We start from the raw sequence: 21,695 nt of genomic DNA, 5'->3' as shown, positions 1-21,695 counted from the left end.
GAATAGAGATAATTAGTACACTTAAAAAGCACCAAATCAGGGTCCATCAACGATTTACTCTGGTGTCGTCGTTCAAATCAGCTAGCTGTCAAATGAACTCGGCTAAAAACCAAATCCGTAGGCAGCAACAGATTACCACCAACACCAAGCAATGGAAGCAATCTGACTGAGTTAAATGCATTGCTCTTGAATGGACATCAAATATCACCATCACCGCAAATTCTTTTATTGAGTGTTTAGGCTGGAAGTGTATAATATGTCCTACCTAGTCACATGGCCGAAATAGCTAAGGCAGCTAAACAAAAACTAAGAGTCCTCTTTAATATAAAAAGCTAAATGTCCACCAACAGCTTCTTATCCTCTAGAGGATGTTCGACTTAATACAGAAGAGTAGTTCGACTTATAGGTGATCGAGAGTTGACCAGAAGCTTGGACAGTTTGGAGCATAGAAGAACTGTCGCTGAGCTGACTATGTTTTACCGATACTACCGCACCACGGCAGATACACATCCGCGCTGTCCAGCGTAATCTTACCTGGAGCAGTTGGCAATACCTAGTTGACATGAAGGCGTGGCTCATGATCACAGAGTTCGCCTGCAGATGCCCAGAACGTCAATTCATCGGGACTCCTTAATTTGGAGAAGTGCAAGCCTGTGAAATCAGCTTCGAAGACACGTCTTTCGCACAAACTACAACCTACGGACAAAACTCGTAATTTGGTTTACCCCCAAGCGCTTTTTATCACATAAAAAAAGATTAGAATGCACCAAAGCCAAATTTTATGTGAATAAACAACAAAATATAATTTCCTTCATCGTCACGTCACGTCAGGATTATCTACGGCTTTAATAATGAAAAGCCTCCAATAATGCTTCCTTAATTGCAGAATTACAAGGTGTGAAAAAATAATATATTAGAATGATTAAATATATATTAAAAACTTCGTTGCAAAAATCAGCATTTTCAATGACGCGAATAATTCAATATCTGTATTTCCTCTAGTTCTTGCATCATATAAAAAACAATAATAAACCGATACAATGTTGTTTGAACAAATGTTGTAACTTGTATTTAATATCATAAATCTGAAAAAAATTGATTAACAAATATTTGTAAGCTGTTTTTCAGAACAAAATGAAATTATTATACTTATTACAGTTAATACTTCACTTAATACTAATTCGCGGCCTTATGAGTTATTATGTGCATTGTTATGTATCATCAATAATTTTCACAGTGCAACTAATGAGTTGAATGCGTAATTGTTCCACATTATTTTCCCAACTTTACTCATATAACCTATAATCTAAATTCTCATTTCGTCCATTACACACATGCTCCCAAGCCAATCGTTTTTCTTCACAATATTAGAAGAAATAGAAAAATTGTCCGAAGTCTTGATAATATATCCCTCTGTTTCAAAATATTCATGTTGCGGTTTGAAAATATCCATTTTAAACATATCCATTAAAAAACATCAAACCGTGACAATCTTTTTCGCAATCAATTATAATGAATGCACAAAAAATGAATCATGAAGTTATAAATGGAAATAACTCTAAATATTCGAGAAATGGAGAAACGTTTATATAAATGTACTAGTTCATTTAAATTAAAGTTGGTGCATCAGTTATTTTATAGTGAAATGCTTTTTAATAGCGTGGCTCTCCAAATAAATTTGCTATGAAAATATATTCCAGAACTGGATCTGTTACAGATGATAAAATCATAAAAGTTGTTTGAAGTCATTTGCTAACGTTAATAGTATATATTTAGGGACTCCAGCCCGAACGAGGGTTGTTAAACCACTCTAATGAGACGTAATATCGTCGAAACTAGTCGGTGGTTGCAAACCTCTCCTTAACACTGGGAGCCATTTTGAGATGTTAATATTGACAAAAAAGTCGATTGACACAACGCTCTTCAGAGGAGATGTAATTCAAAATTCGTCGAGTTATTTTATACTTTGAAAAACGGCAGAATATATTTTCGAAATATCAAGTTAGTTGAGTATTAGTGATAAATCAATTATCATAATTTATCACTAATAGTTAACTAACATCATATTTCGAAAATATATTATGCCGTTTTTCAAAGGATAAAATAACTCGACGAATATTGAATTACATCTCCTCTGAAGAGCGTGATGTTAATGTCAAATTTTAGAATTCCAATATAACCGGACAAGACCGACTTCACAACCTATGTGTCTTGGACTTGAACAATACTTCCGCAGACGTACAGAAAAGCAGAGATGCTTATAACTTAGATTGAATGACCGGATCATTTGCATTTGGACTAATAATTCAATTATTTTTTATTTAAAAAGAATAACATACGAACTAGTTTCGCTCTATAGCACCTTCTGATTCGGAGTTGCGCTACTATTTGGTTCGTTTAATTAGAAGCACTGGACGGTATAAGAAGTTGAGACAATAATGAATAATTCACTATTTTTAATGTAAAAAGCAAACACAAGAAAGTAAAACCTCTTAAACTTGAATAGGTTCAAGTATTCGGGACAAACGTGCTTTGGAAATTCCACAAGAAGAGTCCCGGTAAATTGACTTTCTGGGCGTCTATAGGCGAATCATGAGCCACGTCTGTCTGTCGAGTAGGCTTTGCAAATACTGCTCTAGATCGTATTACCTTTGACAGCTCGGAAGAGCATCTGCCGTGGTAGTAGTAAAGTAGAGTCAACAAGCTTTTTGTATGCTCTAAGCTCTCCAAATTTCTGGTCAACTTTTTCTCTATTACCTTGACAATGGTTGGGACTAAGACAATCGGACGGTAGATGGGAACGGTTTTTTTTTTCCTTTTGTTGGTATGGGTTTAACCCGAGAAAGTTTCCAATATTCAGGGAAAACAAGTCTCCTATATGATAGGGAAAAGAGTTTGCATACCGGAATTATTAGATCAGCTGCGCGTTTTTTCAATATGATTGGTGATATTTCATCGGAGCAAGTGACTTTGGATAGTTCCATATAAAATTATTTATTGGCCGCTAAATCATTGCCTAATGACAATTCAAATAATATAAGAGAGTGTATATTTAATCTGATACTAGAGATGTATTGACATTGTATAGCAGATATTCAAACATCTTAACTTTAAAAACTGTCCACTATGGTATAACTTGAAATTCCCATTTCTCTTGATAGGTTGCATTGTACAAAATAAGTTTATGGAGAAAAAAATATATATTTAATATATTCTCTGCAATGAAACCTTGAAAAAATTGCATGTCATATTTTTTGCCACTTCTTTATATCAATGATTCAACTACAATCAAATTTGAACTCAATTCACATTCCATGTCCAAGTAAAAATTTCAGCTTTTCAAATTTTGTCACAATTTAACTTTGGGAAATGGGTTGAAAACTGATGTCCCATTATTCTTTGAATTCCCATTTCCAATGATTGTCACTTGGTTTATTTGTTACAGATGGCATTCTCTTCAGAAACTACACGTAAATGACCTATAATTCTACAAGATGTTACGCGAACCAGACAACGAAGCTTATTCTAGCTACCAAAACACATTTTTGCGTAGATCTTCTCCACCCGGGAGTCCCGCAATCAAAAAATGCTGCTACGATCATGGAGAAACAAAATACGCACCACCATCTGAATCATCTTTTTTTTGTTGCTGCTATAGTTGTACAGGTAGTAGAAGTACTTCGTTCCTTGCAACATTAGGTGTGTGTTGTTTGGTATTGGGGTATACAATATTAGGAGCTTTTGTATTTATGGCGTTAGAGGGAGGACTATACCAGGATACAAACAGAGCAACAAACACAAAAGGAAGTCCCATAGGAGGGCCTGACGTTGTTTCCGAACTGAGATCAGATACAGTAGACAGGTGAAAAATTATTTATTATATATATTTATTATTATATTCCAATTGACTTTGCATGAGTAGATAAAATGCATGGTGGTATAAAAAACGTACCACTTGCAATATTTCTGCCTCCATGGTTAATGAGGTAACTCAGTCCATGCTTATTTCTAAGAGGGCAATTTCTGTACTGGTTTCAATCTAAATTATATCAATTCTGGAACGAGCGCGAACAAAACCACTGAAATCTTAAATGGAAAAAAACATCAACTGGTATCTCATTATGGAGATCGTCTAACTACCTCCTAATAAATATCACAAGATCCATTTTTTTAGCAATTCATGAGAATTGTAAACAAGTTCAAGGTATCAAAGACACATGGTATTATTTTAATGAAAGAGACTGAAGTTGTATTACATATTGGTATGAATAAAGCGGTATTAAACACAGAATATTGTTGGCCAATAATTGTTTACAAACTTCAAGGTACAACAATTGATAAAGCAGTGATGACTAAGGAAAAAAAATTGTGAAAGGAAAGATTTATGCATCTTTGAGTCGTGTCCAATATTCATACTGCAATGTGACAAGAAAGCTTCAACAGAAATGATACCGTTGCCCAATCTTTCCAACAACTAGTTGGTATTGAATATTAACCGCAGAATATTATCGCTTATTTCAGGATACAGCCCTAAAGTGATAATCGATTAAGGAAAGAAAAATTTAGCCAGAGAAAATATAAAGCATTAGTTGATTGAGAAAAGTAGAGTTCTGTAAAAGGGCATTGGAATCAAATAGTTGTTAATATAGAATAAGAACTATTCAAATGAGAAGATTTATGAGGTTTTTATTGACGCGAACACTTCACAATGCATACCTTCATATGATTTTTGATGCACATCAAATACAGCAATGGTTCACATATCTTTTCAAGAACTGGAAGTGTTTCTTCTATATTCGAAAACGGTACTTATGTATAAGTATCACGATGGGTCCTTACCAATACATTAAACCTTCTTTACAAGGTTTTTTCGTAGTAGATGAAACACAGATTTAAAGTCCGTTATACTCAAGAAAATGTTATCTAAGCATATTTTTTGTTACTTTTCTCTGAAAATGTGAGAACACAAAAGTCGATTCATAATAAGTAGAATGATCTCTTACCCAACATGCAAACAAAAACATACAGTCCTATTAAAAGTCTGATTCTGTTTAAAAGCCGATTTAAAAGAATGTAATCTACTTGAAGTTTTGTAGTAGCCCAGATTATAAAGTAAACAAACAGAGAGCATTCTCGAGATTTTTGTTACCATTTATTGTCACCAAAATACTTTTAATGTGAAAACACTTTCGCGTATTATTAACGAGAATTCCAATGATTTTTCACCAACATTTCAGTAGTTTTTTATCAATTTGTTGTGATCTAACAGTTTATAATGATATGAGATTATAAAGTTTCCCATGGTATTTTCTTTCAAATTTCAGGCTATGGAGCATTACAGAGAATTTAAATATTCTTTATCGAGAAAATTGGACGAGATTGGCAGCCGAAGAAGTTTTAGTGTTTCAAGAAGCTTTATTTAAAGTGTTACATGATAGTGAAAACGGTTACGTTAATTCGCGTGTAGGAACTATGACTTATTTCCAAAAATATCATAAATGGAGTTTCAGTTCCAGTTTTTTATATTCGCTGACACTCATTACGACTATAGGTGAGTGATTAGATTTTATTCTAGAGTGGCTTGTTCATGATTTCAATAATTTTGAGGTAAAATAAACGATACTACCTCCAGGGAAGCAAAATTATATTACCATCAAATGTTCGTATGCCTGTTCGAGTAGATTAATTCATAAACGTATAGGAAGTTGATAAGCGGTTATTGGAAAAGTTTATTATTAGAAATTACATTTTCAGAAAAATCTGAAAAACTTAGTCGTAGGTACTGGTATTGTAATTTAATATCACAAATTCACTGTAGTATTGTCATATTCATATTTGTGTGATGGACTTAACATCAATCTTTTCAATAAGGAGAAGTTGATCAGCTTGCCATCAGATATAAGTTGGAGTTTGCTGATATTCATACTGAACACACACTACTACTACACCAACACTCACAATTACACTATTGTGGGTCTCGATAATCATCTCAGTTCACCTTCAGGGACTGAAGGTAAAATAATTCAGTCTTTGAAGATAATAACTACATGTAATTGTGAGTGTTGGTTTGCCTTCAGATGTTGACATTTATTATACAAAATAAGCTGGCTGGAGTAGGAGTATACAAGCACAAAAATAGTAAAATACATATCTTTACTCTAGGAAGGTAAGCTTCTGTTATACGCACTGCACATATTGCCGTATGAAATGATAACTACAATGATAAAAAAATCTATAAAGAAAGTGTGGCGGAACGGAAAAACGGAAAACGCGGAAAACGCTATTAATTCCCGAGCATACGTAAATCTTACTAGTAGATTAAGAAGAAAAGAAAGTCATTAATGAAATCCATTTTTTTAGTTTATTTGTCGCGGTAAATTCTCTCCTATTTTCTGTCCTTACTAAAATCCAGGATACTTATCAATTACCTTTTGAGCAGAGAAGCGGATGGGATCAAATTATTAAAACTTTCAAAACTATTAGTCGTCTTGACATAATTGGTAGGGGATCCTTAATATCCCCTCATCAAGCTATACAAGCAAAAGCAGTGGCTAAGACGAGACGTAGACTGCTTGCAGTCATTCTAAAAATAACGCATTAAGATTCCGAAGAATAAATAAAAAATATGCTGTGAAATTCTAAAGGTTGTTAAATCGAAAAACAATTGGCGTCCTCAAATTCGAGTAAATTAGCCTGGGAATCAAGAAAGTGACACATCAGTGGACTAGTGGAATGAGACTGAATGCGTAAGATAAGCGGAAACTAATCGGAAACCACTAAGAACTATGACTGGATTAAATTGTATGAATTGTAGTTGTTGGTTTCATAATGGATGTGATTTAATTTCTAGAATATATGCTGACGAGGAAGACAGAAAATTTAGCAAAACTAATTTTTTTAATATTTTTCTATTATACCATCATTATGTTGCTGTTAATATATACGTATTGTCGACTTCATTCGACTTCAGTCGACTTCACTCTTACCCGTGGTTGGTAGTCGAATAAGATCGTCTAGTTGCACCTTATATATGTTTTTCTACTTTATGATCGTAGTTTAAATAGAGCTTCGCAGTACAATTCTAATAAAACGAGAGTTTTATAATATAAAAATACATTGTAGCCTTTTTTTTATAACACCACCATGGACGTCATTAAATCTGGGGCTTGTTGTGGATAATTCCTTGAAATGGGGGTTATATATCTGAAAAATTAAGCTGCTCCTGTTTTGTAATGAGATCAGTTTCCAAAGAGCTGAACTTATTCATCTCCTCAACAGTTTATTATACTCTTATTGAGTTGCATCTCTGATATGCTCCTCTCTTCTGAGATACGTGTGGTGTGACTAAATTTGATCGAATTTTCAAACTACAAAAGAGAGCTCTTAGATATATATTCGGACCAAACAGCAGGGCTCATTGCAAGGACTTCTCTGAAATTCTGACTATTTTTCCTTATTCATCTTTGAATCCGTTCGCCTAATTTGTAAGCACACTTCTCCAATTCCATGGCTAATCACTTAGGAACGCGGAGCACGACCTGGACCTACCTGCTCCACGTTCAGAATTAGTTGAGGGCTCAATATTTTACAATGCAAAAAAATGCACAATCACATGCCAATTGAAATCAAATCCATATCTTCTTTTCCCGCATTCCTTAATAATTTGAGAGCATATTCACAGGAAAATGCGAAGTACTCCTATTCTAATCATAATATTCAATCCCATGCAAGCTGCATACCATTTTAAGTTTTGTTATTACTATTACCTATAATTTTGTTACTCATTTCAGTTGTCTTCTGTATATTGAAATTTCATTTTATTTATATCTTAATTTAGTTATTTTTATGTCTATTTTTCAGTTTTTACGAGCTTTTGTATACAAATTGTAACAATTTTTTGACAATAAAGCATTTCTCTTTCTCTCTTCATTGAAATTGATATCTAATTTGATATTCTCCTATACTCCACTACATATTTCACTTATTTTTCTCAATTTTTCATTGGAAAGAGCTAAAAATCGACGAATGGAAGTAATAGTCACTTTATTATTGCTTGATATGAATTCAGAATCACTTAATCGAAATTCAAATGCCGTAATCAGACGACGTAACAAAGTTTTGAAACAATAACTGTCCCGAAAATATTTTTCCATATCACAAATATCTATTGAGACATTTGATGGAGATTATGACTAATACAGTCTTCATTTACCCTCGGCTTGTCGTTCCTTTAGAATTATGACTAAGATATATCTAATTATTTTACTCGAATACATCAATAACTGTTATATAAATGTATCAATTTGAAACATCACAAATAATTGAAAAGTTGGAGCTGTCGAGCTTTTGTAATTTTCACGCCAAACATTTTATATTCGAGTTAATTGATTTAATTGCTTCCCGTTTTTTAAACCTCCACCGTTTACTTTGAAAGAAAAAACGAACATAGAGATTTCATGTTGAAATAATTTACTTTGCTTTGGAACAATTTATAAACGTCACGTGTTATGAAAAATTGCTTCCCCTGGGTGTCTTTAAGCTTATCGTCTTTTTTGAACGAAACCGTGGCTATTTATAAATTGTTATTTATTGGAATTTGAGAGAAAAATGTTTCGGATATTCGATACGAGACGGGTGGTGAGAGTCATGAGTTTTATTTCAGTTCAGATATATATTTCGCTTACCTACGTTTTCTGAAATTTGCGGAATATTAAAGAACCGAGACTAAACTTTCTCGTTCTTCTTATTCAGTAACCTTCAGGTTATTATTTTTAAATTGTGGAAACCTATACAGTGCTTTTCAGATAAAAGTATCCACCTTTAATAACTTTTGTAATACTGGTATTTAGAGAAAATCCAAAAACACGTCAATTTATGTTGGAAGGGGCAAACATTATGGCTTATTTAAACTTACTGGAAAAGCCACCCCCTCACCACTAGCATCATCCCCTTTATTTTTTTAAATTACTTTTCATATTTTTTATGTAAAATTTGGATACTCCTCTTTGAGCTGATTTCAAAAATGTATAATACTTGTAGGTTAAAGTGGTTAGTTTATGAGATAAACAATTTTTCTTTTAAGAGCACAAATTTTACTAATTATTTACTTTCACCTTATTTGCCTGTACTAAAATGGGTTGTACAACAGTTCAAACTCTTTAATCCTTTTAACTGTGCTATTTATTCTACTTAAAAAATCCAAACACTAAAAAACTCTACTTTTTATTAAAGTTTGACATTGTCAACTAGAATTTGTAGTCACTATTGATAGTGTAATTTGATACATTATTTATTTTGTTTCTCTGAAATGGTTTACTCTTTGCAAGAAAGAATTGAAATTGTAGGTTTATATTACCAAAATAATAATTGTGCAAGAGCTGCTGCTAGAATATTTAACGAATTACATGACGGAAGACATGCAACTCATAAGTATGTAATTCAACTGATGGAAAAATTTACCACAACAGGGTCTGTTTGCAATAAAGTGCATAAGCGAGAGGGACTCGTAAATAACGAAGCAATCCAAGTGGCAATTTTAGGGCAAGTCAGCTTAGAGGCTCAACAACCCCAATCGTTGTCAACAATAAGTAGAGCGATCGGTGTTTCATCTTCTACAGTTTTCCGAGTTCTACATAAATTCAAGTACCACCCATACAAAGTTAAGTTGGTGCACAAGTTGAATGAAGATGATTTTGATCGTCGTCTAGAGTTTTGCGAATCAATGACGCAAATTATCAATAACAATCCACAATTGTTAAACAATATTTGCTTTTCTGATGAATGCTCATGGTCATTAAATGGCTTAGTAAGTAGGCATAATTGTAGATATTGGGCTGAAAGTGATCTACATATTATGCGTGAATTCCATACACAACATCCCCAAAAGTTAAACGTTTGGTGTGGTATGCTAGGTGACCACATTGTCGGACCTTTCTTCATCAACGGAAATTTAAATGATGAATCATATCTTGAGTTACTCAGGGAAGGGGTTAACCCACGTATTACAACAATAATAGAAAATGATGATAACCTTTCCGAAGATTTACTGGTATTTCAACAAGACGGAGCTCCCCCACACTATGCTATGCCTGTCCGACAATTTTTAAACGAAACATTCCCCGCTCTTTGGATAGGTAGAAGGGGGCAGATGATGGAGTGGCCACCTAGGTCACCGGATTTAACACCCCTAGACTTCTTTTTATGGGGGTATTTAAAAACAAAAGTTTATGCTACCCAAGCAGAATCTCTGGATGATTTACGAGAGAGGATAGAAAATGAATGTCGACAATTAAATCCAGCCGTATTAAGCAATGTCAGAGAGGCATTTCAAAATAGATTATATACCATTGTATGGAAGTGAATGATACTCATTTTGAACACTTATTGTAACTTCATAATAAATAGCACAGGTAAAAAGATTAAAGAGTTTGAACTGTTGTACAACCCATTTTAGTACAGGCAAATAAGGTGAAAGTAAATAATAAGTAAAATTTGTGCTCTTAAAAGAAAAATTGTTTATCTCATAAACTAACCACTTTAACCTACAAGTATTATACATTTTTGAAATCAGCTCAAAGAGGAGTATCCAAATTTTACATAAAAAATATGAAAAGTAATTTAAAAAAAATAAAGGGGATGCTGCTAGGGGTGAGGGGGTGGCTTTTCCAGTAAGTTTAATTAAGCCATAATGCTTGCCCCTTCCAACATAAATTGACGTGTTTTTGGATTTTTTCTAAATACCAGTATTACAAAAGTTATTAAAGGTGGATACTTTTATCTGAAAAGCACTGTATAATGGCAATAAATTCGAACAATGCATGAAGACTATCGCAGATAGATGAGTGAAATGAAATAATAATTACGAATCAAGCAAAAGCGACTTCTGCAAAATATTTAAGAAATTTACTTCAATCAGTTTTCATTCTCGCACTTACTGATGGGGATTGAAAACTATGAAATAACTTGCTATAGGAGTACTGAAACGAAAATAAAGAGAATATTGAGATCACTACAAAAATGGGTCAGTTTTTCCATTGACTTCCATAAGGAATTTGATAAATTTCAACGCCATAAACTTTAAGTTTGTACGTGGAGATGGAGACATATGGAATCGAAATTGGGTTACATTATATCTTCACAATTATTGTTCAATCTGAACGCGTAGTTTTTATTTCAACATATGAAGGAATTAACATCGGAGAACATTAATATTGATATATTATGAATACTGCTATAATGCCTTTCAAAATCTACTAACCCCATTTTAAAGAGGTAAACCCGGGTGTGAAGGAACACTCATTATAAACCCAAAGCAAGCAGAATAGATACAAAAATATAAATATGTTCATATAGTTACGAATACAAACAGATAAAAAGATATTTTTCAAATAGTACTCAAAGTTCACAACATACAGTATAAACGTCCATATCAGAATAAGTTTGATGGAATATTATGTGTTATAATTATTATTGTATGAAATAAAAACTGTGAACGCAGAAGTGATCGAAAAGCAGCACACAAAGAAGTACCAAAACGCCGAATGAAGCTATTGATGTTCATTGATGTGAGGATAAGACCCGTTATACGCAAAGATAGATATTCACTTTAAGACAACGCGACGGAATGAAAAATGTGAAGGAAAAGACAAATCTATGATATTGAAAAAATGTGCCATGTTGATGATAGGAACTAAGAAGCGGTGAAAAGTATGGTCGACAACCTCTTATGCTAAAATGTGAAGGTAAAAATGTAAATGTGGTTAAAAATTAATAAAATGGTATCAATAAAATAGTTTTTGGGATAAACAGGGAGCAATAATTTGGAAAGATAATATATAATCAAAGCTCTGTTCAATGATGACCATAATCTATTTTTTTCCATTATCTCTGGATATATATATATATATATATATATATATATATATATATATATATATATATATATATATACAAATTCTTATTAATGTGCCAGTTACTGCCAAATTATTCGAAGCCTCTATTTGAATTGTCCCACTGATCTTGCATGAGATAGGTGCATATCATTTTTAAATCCATACTATAAAGTCCCCTCGATTTCTTGATACCAATTCTATCAAGATACTATTGTCTTGAAATCATGATAATGCTGTAGTGTATGACTCGCAGTCTCGTCTAAATAAGATAATCTGAATTAAATCTATGAAAATAAAATATACTTGTGCTGACTAATAATTATATAGGATATTTCTACAATCAACGAACTGCAATAGTAAATTATTGAATACCTAATAGTTTTCAGTTAAATTAGGTGCCATCCAATGGTCTCTTGAAAATGAGTATACTCAAACCTTTGATTGTAAATGAGCCAAAAAAAATTAGAATTGTACGATTTAGACATCTTGGGGGCCACAGACAACAGTCTACCTCACAGGAAACTGTGGTTTTAAAACTAACGAATATCACGTAAATAACAACTAGTATAAATTCTGTTTGATGAAAAAACGTGAGGTTTTTCTATGAGTTTCTTTCTAGAGAAAGGATCTATAATTGTCTAATTGGATATACACGCCCAGTTATTTATTATTTGATGGTGATGAGTTTGAACTTCAATATTTAAGTAAGGATTGTCATTCCAATATCTGCAATTTAGCCGATTCACTGAACCGTTTGGGAAAATTGCAGCAGCATAATAAAATATAATAGGTTAGGTGTCATGAGGATTATCTTGAACACTTAATACAACATCAACTTACACACCTTAGGATGTCCAGCACTCTCAATATTTTTGTTATATGTAATAAACGGGTCGCGAATCGCCCAATTTTAGAATCCCATTATAACCGGACTTGCCAGCTTCACGGCCTATGTCTCAGAATTGTTCGTAACAACTCTGTGAAAGTTATAATGAACCGAATTTAAGCTATTCCGAATAGTAGTACTATCATAATAGTATCAAGAGACCTTTCACGTGAGGTTTCACAAAGGCACATCTCAATTCAAAAGTATCAAGGTTATTTTCAGACAAAACTGACATCATCATGTTGGTACAATATTAAATAATCGTACAATTTAAATTAGAATTTTACAGATTTTTTTTAAATAGTAATTTGCTTAAAAATGATACATTACTTCCATAATCCAGCCGCACTCAGTATAAACCCAGACATTATATGTAGTGGCGAAAAGTCCTCAATAATAAATGTAAATTGTAAACTTGCAAGCGGAGAAAAGAGAGTTATTAAATTGAAGGCATCAAGTATACTGCAAAAAAGAGAACTCTAAGCATCAATTAGTACAGTAAGTGAATTTGCACGCTTTGAGCAAACTGTTGGAGTCTCTTGAAGCTTGGAGTACAAATTCTTTAATTAAATATCGCTTAGTAGAAGAGCTTACCTCAATTTAAAGGGAAACTATTGTTCGGGAACTTTATCCGATTTACATAAAAAATTCACTTTCAGAATTTGAATAAATTCTTTAATGCATTACAAATTTTTTTGCTAAGTTGCAAAAAAGTTCATGACTTAAAACTTGAAGTGGATGAATTAGTGCAATGGATATTTTTAAAAGCATCTTTTGAGTGTGAAGTCACCAATATACTGGTTTCTTGTTCTAACTCGTCATCAAAGACTACCCGTCTTGAAAATTCGAGAGCTCATAGCCGTTGTTAGTATTCACATTTCAATATTATTTATAATCTTACAAGGTTTTTAAAAACACTGTGCCATATTAAAGTTACATTCATTCAAATGTAATATCCTATATTTTATTGCATATTTGGAATCAGCTTGACTCCCGCATTACCCTTGTGTAGAAAGTGCTGGTGAAAATCATATGAAATAGGTTAAACGAATACTTAGAAAAACAAGTAGGTGAGTATCAAGGCAAGCTAAAAAAACGAAGAGCGACTGTATTAAAAACAATACAGAATAATGAGCAGGGACTGATATGATTCAATGTTAAGAAAACACCTGTACCAAGCTCTAGCAAAACTTGGAATACCTATGAAATTAAAACAGTTGGTGAGAATGACACTAAGCAATACCGAGCTCCTAGTAACAATAATAAAAAGCTTATTCGAAAAATTTTAAACAAAAAAGGCTTAAGACAGGTCTACTCGTTATCAACAGTGCTGCTTAATTTCCAACAAGAGGTGATTCTCAGGGTTTGTGGCTCACAATCTCAAGGAATGATTTATAATAGCAGAAGGCAAGTCCTGGCAAATGCAGATCAGGTAGTGCTCATAACCAGAACAAAACATGAACTACAAGAAATGTTTCTACTATTTGAAAAGACTGCAAAAAGATATGGCCTACGTGTCAACGAACATAAGACCAAGTATATGGAAATGGGTAACGTCTTTTTGAGTTCAATAGAGTACAACAAGAGTTTGAATACGTGGGAGTGACGGTAACAAATAAAGGGGATGAAATTGAAGAATTCAACACAATATTGGCAAGTGATAATAAAACTTAAGGTTCAAGGGTAGGGAAGCTAAGCATTTATAATTATACAACCTACAGTAATATATGTCGGTGAATGCTGGGTCATGAAAGAGGAAGAAGAAAACGGGCTAAATGCATGGGAGAGAGGAGTGTTATGAAAAATTTTCGAAGAGATACGAGTGGAATAAGATGAAAAGACCCTTAATAAATGGAAAATGTGCAAAAAGGAAAAAAGGGCGTTCACGTGAGAAATAAATATGCATGTAGGAAAGACTTGAAGAAGATAAGGATAGCGAACTGGTGCAATGCAGCCGTGAACAAAAGGAGTTGAAGAAAAGCAGTAGAGAGACTTCAAGACATGGGACTATAAGGCCTGCTGTGCTATTTCATATATCTATTGACTTCCCCATTACAATAATATGGAGTTGTGATGTGCTTTACGAAAGCATTCAAATAGTGGTAAAACATCTGTAAAATTATTTATTTCGTTGATATTCTTTGAATCTGATACAGGATGAATGAAAATACTAATCTATTATTTTATATATTTTTTCAAATGAATCACACTATATTTTATGTGAGTATCGAAAAGTACTAAGCATACTTATTTTTTTACCAACCTTTTTCTTGTGCAAAGCAATGATTATGGGTCATGTAACAATTAATTGTGAATTGGATTTCATTTATTTGTCAAAGCCTGACATTGTATTATTGCTGTTCGGTACTGTAGAGGTTGAATTGCAAATACTAAGGACAACCAAGTATATCACAAATAAATTTCAGGAGCAAACAATAAAAAACTATCATATTCACTACAGTAAACATATACATATTGATCATCACAATAGTTGTTCGAAATGACCCCCAAAGATATGTATGGTTGAAAATTTTAATTGGTATCATTTCTATGGGATAATTCCGAAATTCATTCTGTATTCTCTCCATCCCTTGTTGTTGGAGGTATTTTGTACACTTAATTCTAAATATTATTCCAAAATAATTGGTCCTTTCTATTGACACCCCTGATGAACTTGGTGGCCACTTGACTGGACCACATCTTTCGATACATCTTCCAGTACAACCCGTTCACCAATAATTAATCGATTAGAGACAGCAGGCGCACCATCATGCCTAGACCACATCATTTGACGTGTACGAAGTGGAACTCCTTCCAATATAGGAGGTAATTAGGTTACTAGAAAATCTAAATACTTCTCAGCAGTTTCTTAAAAAAATATGATCCAGCGACTTTTTATTGACACACAGTCACACGTGTGTCAATATGTGGTATGGATCAGTTGATGGACAATAATGAAAGTTTTACCTGGTAACCCAACCATTTTTATTAAACTTGGCTTCTTATCTAAATAGAACAATCGAAAAACTTCTAACTTCTTGTGAAGCCCACCTACAAAATGCTAAACTTTTTCCAAAGTCAATTTGATAAGGAAGCGTTTTATTTTTGTCGAGAATTCTTTGCATACCGTAGCACCAGTGTGTGGGTTTTCACTAACTGCCAGTAAAATATTGATTCCATTTTCTTAGGTCACAGAAATTTCTATCGTTTATGCTTTTCATAATTAACTGATCAATATCTTGCTTTTGTTAATCACTTTATAGTGCTACGATATTCATTATTTCGTATTAGTATATTTTTATCACACTATAAACAAATAGCGTCATTTATATAAGTAGCCAAACTTATCTTTCCAAATTTTTAGACAGAATTGAACACCCTTCATATCTCTAGTAATGTAAAGTTATCAGAGTAGTTTAAAATAAAAAAACTTCTAATCACTCTCATTTTCTATAATTCTATTAAGATTTATTCATCATCAATACTGCAATCAACCAATTCAGCTAAAGGAAATTAATTCCATTTAAATCGGATGGATAACCAAAAGGGATATTGAAAAATTTACGTGATTACTCTACTGCTGCTGTTCTCGTATGGTATCTTAATTAATTTGAAATAATAATAATAATCTTGAATGGAATATCTTAATATACCACTTTTTCGAAATAGCTCTTATTAATTTTGGCAGACAACACTGGCGATGACAAGACAAAGCAATATCCGTTCTCTTGTTTACACAAAGGACTTTGTATGAACCCCTTTCTCTTAACTATATAGGTAATTTACCTGCTGAATGGCAAAATTCCGACAGAAGAAAATAACTGCCTGTAGAGAATCAATTTCTAAAATCAATAACTTAATTGTTAGCGAACAATGCAGTAGTTACGAAATGTGTAATGTTTCTGTCATTATTTTATTCCCTCTCAAAATAATTGCTCATTTGGATTTGGCGCCCTAGAGCGATTGTCTTTCGGAGGAGGATGGAAGTAAGTACAATTGAAAGAGAATAGTGAACCTTGTTTAAGTGCAACGTAAGCAAGTCGGTTGTTTATGTCATTTCTCACTGTTTTGTTTCATGAAATTATTTTGTTTGTGTATATATAAAATGTGTATAAAATATATATATATATATATATATATATATATATATATATATATATATATATATATATATATATATAAGACTGGGTGCACGGATTGAACCGCGTTAGAGTTTTGAAAATTCTTGACGTTTCGACTCCCACTTTGGAACCATTATCAAGAGAAGGGTGGTTATTGGTTCATTGGTAAGATGTGATCCGCTTCCGGGGTCTCAATCTGCCTACTCCATGCAACGAATCACCCCTTTTTTTGGTTGATTTCAAGGCCTCAATCTGCCTACTCCTTGGAATTCCACCGTTGAAATGAAAAGCTGAAACAAATAATATATAAAATGATTAAAATAGAAAATAATATGCTCACTATCAACTGTTGACACTAACACTCTCAATGTCAGTCCAACAGTGAGAGGCCTTGGAAGCAACCAAAAAAACGGGGTGATTTGTTGCGTGGAGCAGGTAGATTGAGACCAAGGAATCGGATCACCTCTTACCAATGAACGAATAACCACATATTCATATATGAATATACATTGAAAAATCTCCAATTCAAATGTTTCTTAAGTTTAAAAAGTGAACCTTGGTGCCAAACTTCATCGAAGGCCTGCCTTACATCTAAGAAGACTGCTACACAATAGCTTTTGTCTTTAAATGCACCATTTATAGTGTCCACTATCCTATGTACTTCTTTGAGGTTACTATGTTGTGTTCTAAATACGAATTAATTATTTGTGAACATGTTATTGGTTTCGATTATGGGCATGATCCCCGTTAGTAGTGATTGTTCCAATAATTTTCTGAGGATATAGAGAAGACTGCTAGGTCTGTAGGATGTGACGATACTAGGAGGTATAGGAATAATGATGATTTGGCAAACTTTCCACTGGGGGTAGAAAGTATCCTAGACATAAAGGTTGCATTAAAGATGTTCAAAAAGACTATACCTTTCCTATGAAATTCTTTGAATAGGTTTACTATAATAAGATCATAACCTGGGGCTTTATTAGGATAAAGATTGCTTTCAATCATTGTATTTACTTCTTTCGCCGTGAAGAGTGGTGACATTTGGAATAGGGCTTCTGTTCCTTGCTTTATTTTTATCTCTTCTGTTTGACTTAAGTGTTATGGAAATAGTTGGAGTATTTTCTCTATTTGTTTTGCGAATTTATTTGTTTTTTTTTCTGATCTCAGATAAGTGAAAATGGTTTTTCAAAATATAATGTTTCTGATAGGTTTCCATAAGGAATAGTTGGACTTTACAGTGCTGAATAGGTTTTCTAAGTATCCTTTGAATTATTTGTTTTTAAGGTCAATTATAAGTTTTTTTAGTTTATGGGAAGCAGTTTCATATCGTGTTTGGCACGTGGATATCCAGTTCGTTACCATTTCATTCTCAATTTTCTTTTTGGACAATTTTTCGTTTGATATTAATTGCACAGTTTTTCTGTAGTCATTGTGCTGGTATTTTTTAGAGCAATTTTGTATTTTATTATTAAGATGCAATTTTATATCTGCTCTTATTGTTAGCGGAATATTGAGCTTTATATACTCTTTAATTAGTTGTTCAAAATATTCCCACTTGGTTCTCTTATTAGATAGTATCTCTGTTTTGTGTTTTCTGATAATTGTGCCACTAATTGTAGTAATCATTGGTGTGTGGTCGGAGGATAGATTTGATTTTATCGCTAGATATCCAGTGAAAATACCCTTCGTGATGAAAAAGTTTGATAGAACTTCAGAATTGATGTACAATATTATACCTTATGCTGATTACATTTTTGAGTCCTTCGTATTTTTTGGGAGACATTCGAATATTCACTATACGGATGATATATACGAGAATTGTTTTAAAAGGTTCCAAATTAACAGTGAAACAAGATAATCATTTTAAATAATAAATAATAAATAATAAATAATAAATAATAAATAATAAATAATAAATAATAAATAATAAATAATAAATAATAAATAATAAATAATAAATAATAAATAATAAATAATAAATAATAAATAATAAATAAATAATAAATAAAAATAAATAATAATTTGCCAATCTCTCCCCAAAATAAGTAATCTTTATCCTGCGAGTAAACATTGAAGCTAAATAATAGGCGAAGGTCACTGGGATCCAAATTTGGTGAATTATGCTGTGTGGTCAACCAATTCGAAGTGCAATCCATTAAGATCACCGAGATATGATAAGGTGCGTCTTCCTTATAGAAAAGCCTAAAAAATGGTCGCAATTAGTTTTTCAGCCCATCAAACCGTGTTTACCTTTATCGGGGAGATTCGCTGTATGCATACCACCGTCTTGTTTTGGGAACATATTGAGGAATTCATGTTCCATCTACAGTTATAAATCGACGTAAAATATTCATTTATGTATACGCTTTGTAACTTATTTCATAGCTTGATACTCCCATTATACAGATATTGTAATACAGTATAATGGGAAGACGGAAGATTTTTCTTGAGAAAATAATGCTTTGAAAATATAAAATTGTAGAAAATGAGACTAGGACGGAGTTATGTCCATACTAGATAATCAAATAGCATCAAAATGAATCATATAACATTAAAAAGGGATGTGAGATGACTGAATGTATTGAGTGGAATGCTGAAAATATCATGAAGAAATGCTAATAAAAAGAGAAGAATGCTATTACCAACCTAATGATAAGCTCAAATTTTATAGTTTGTCAAACTAATCAGTGAAATTCGATTTATCTCTCCCAATAAATATTTCAGCGGAACTTCCCCTTACTAAATTTTTGTCATTCATTTTCCAGGGAAACTCTGGAAATGCGATATTGGAGCGGAAAAGTGATCAATGTTGGATTTTCAATTCAATTACTATTTCATCCAGATGAAATTCCGAATTCAAAATAATTACCTATAATAATAGCCGTATAAATATATTCTGGAAATGATTATTAAGATAACCTTTCAATTTATAAATATTTTTGTAATTTCGATACATTTTTCTTTGTTACTATTGTACAATATTAGAAGTGACGATCATAATTATGAGTGACAAATATCATTGAAATGGTTTTGCCTTGGAACTGAACAATGAAAATTTCTTTTAAGGATTCCATTCAATAATATTCAATTGAATAAAAACTATATTTCAATTCCAAATAGTTATAAGTGTCGTGGGAGAAAAAAGAGAGTTTTTTCTGTAATATGAATCAAAGTTTAAAAGAAAACTGAGAAACAAACTATAAAATGGTTGCCGAAATAATCAATACCACTGTTGAAAAAGCATGGTTTCATCAATATGAATTGTTACAATTCATCTTACATTACAGCCCACGCTTAATACAATTAACCACATCAATTTCCCTTCTGTTTTTATTTTTGTTAACTATAATCCAAGTTTTATGTTCGGATATGATTAATTATAAAAGCGCTTCTACAACTATAATTCATTCGTTAAATTATACGTGACTAGAATATCAAGTAGCCTTATGAATTATTTCGCAATCTAATCATTTTTTCTATTGCTTTACCGTTTCACAAGACTCTACCCATTATTTTCAGCCATCAAATTCTTCTATTGGTATATAGTGCAATAAACAGCATGATCAGCTGTGCACGGTCGACGCCCAACTAGAATAACAATTTTCAATCAGTAAGCTGTACATCAAATCTAATTCGATAATTCCAGGGACGCAGTATTAACAATGATATTCACACAATACTGTAATGATATAGAAGACTGTCAACTTCACCGAAGTTTTAAAAGCTTCCAAAATATTATCAATATCAGTTCACGTGACAGCGATTTCTCATAAAATTACTGTCGAAAACATAGATTTCATGAATTTAAGAAATTTCTGATGTCTTGGATATTTTAATATTACCCTAAAACTGGAAGGCATTTCATTATTGATACTTGTCATCAACCACTCTTTCCAAAGAAGTCAAAATAAGCGGATATAAAGTAAAAAACTTGCCAATAGTGTTTTTCTAACAGGTTCGTACAACTGGCATAGCTGTGATTTCCAATTTTCTTCTCTGAAATTTCTTAGATGACTTAAATACAGCTTGTTCAGCCAAATTTCGCATACAACTAAAGTTTTCACCATAACAATGAACAAGTTCACACCGCTTTTATAATATCTCGTTAATATTAATACTATACCTACCAGCCCCTGGACAGATCCACCATTGTTTCCGTCGATTTCTTCTTGCTTCTATATCACCTATAAGTTAGAATTTCTGGTGATACTCATACTGAACCACTACACATTTCTTTAACCAAGTGAAAATCTCTGAAGACGATGCCTTGGTTTTCGAAACGCGCGTCAAACAGTGTAATTGTTAGTAGTAGTTGTGTCAACATTGCTTCAGTATCCATATCTCATAATAGCCATGACAGGAAAGCATGTCAAAACAATATACCTACGGATAATTTCACGCGAAATAAATTTATTTTGAACATTTTTAATTTCTTTCATCAAGCACTGGAATAAATGATTTTTAATCGATTCACTGTCATAAGATTCGAGATATATCCTTCACTCGGGATGTTATCATAAACCTTCATCCGCTTCGGGTTTCTCAATTTTTCCAATTCTCGCATTATTAATATCAATTTTCTCACTTTCTCATCTCTAATATCATAGAATTTAAAATTTACCCTTCCTTCTCTTCAATCAGGTAACTAACTTGTTATTTGTTACTTACATATGCAATATTTTAAAAAATTCTAAGAAATATCAATCTAAGTTTACCGGATCGCTGTACTTATATGTTTATACGTTTAATCCTGATGACATATAACAAAAATTTATGATGTAGACACAAAGTCGAGAG

The 21,695-nt window shown here is 32.5% G+C and overlaps 1 protein-coding gene across 1 annotated transcript in view; it reads left to right on the top strand.

Annotated features, from left to right (window-relative positions):
- The window catches only part of LOC130443047 (potassium channel subfamily K member 17-like), a 415,525-nt gene that overhangs the window by 299,637 nt on the left and 94,193 nt on the right, over window positions 1-21,695 (top strand). Inside the window, exons 2-3 of the mRNA XM_056777492.1 lie at window positions 3,446-3,862; window positions 5,325-5,551. Coding sequence (XP_056633470.1) covers window positions 3,495-3,862; window positions 5,325-5,551 — 595 coding nt within the window. The 5' untranslated portion in view covers window positions 3,446-3,494. The remainder of the gene's footprint in view (window positions 1-3,445; window positions 3,863-5,324; window positions 5,552-21,695) is intronic.

Source organism: Diorhabda sublineata, chromosome 4 (assembly GCF_026230105.1).
Source record: "Diorhabda sublineata isolate icDioSubl1.1 chromosome 4, icDioSubl1.1, whole genome shotgun sequence".
Taxonomy (NCBI): domain Eukaryota; kingdom Metazoa; phylum Arthropoda; class Insecta; order Coleoptera; family Chrysomelidae; genus Diorhabda; species Diorhabda sublineata.
The sequence above is the reverse complement of the archived record's forward strand: the minus strand, read 5'-3'. Positions and strand labels throughout refer to the sequence as shown.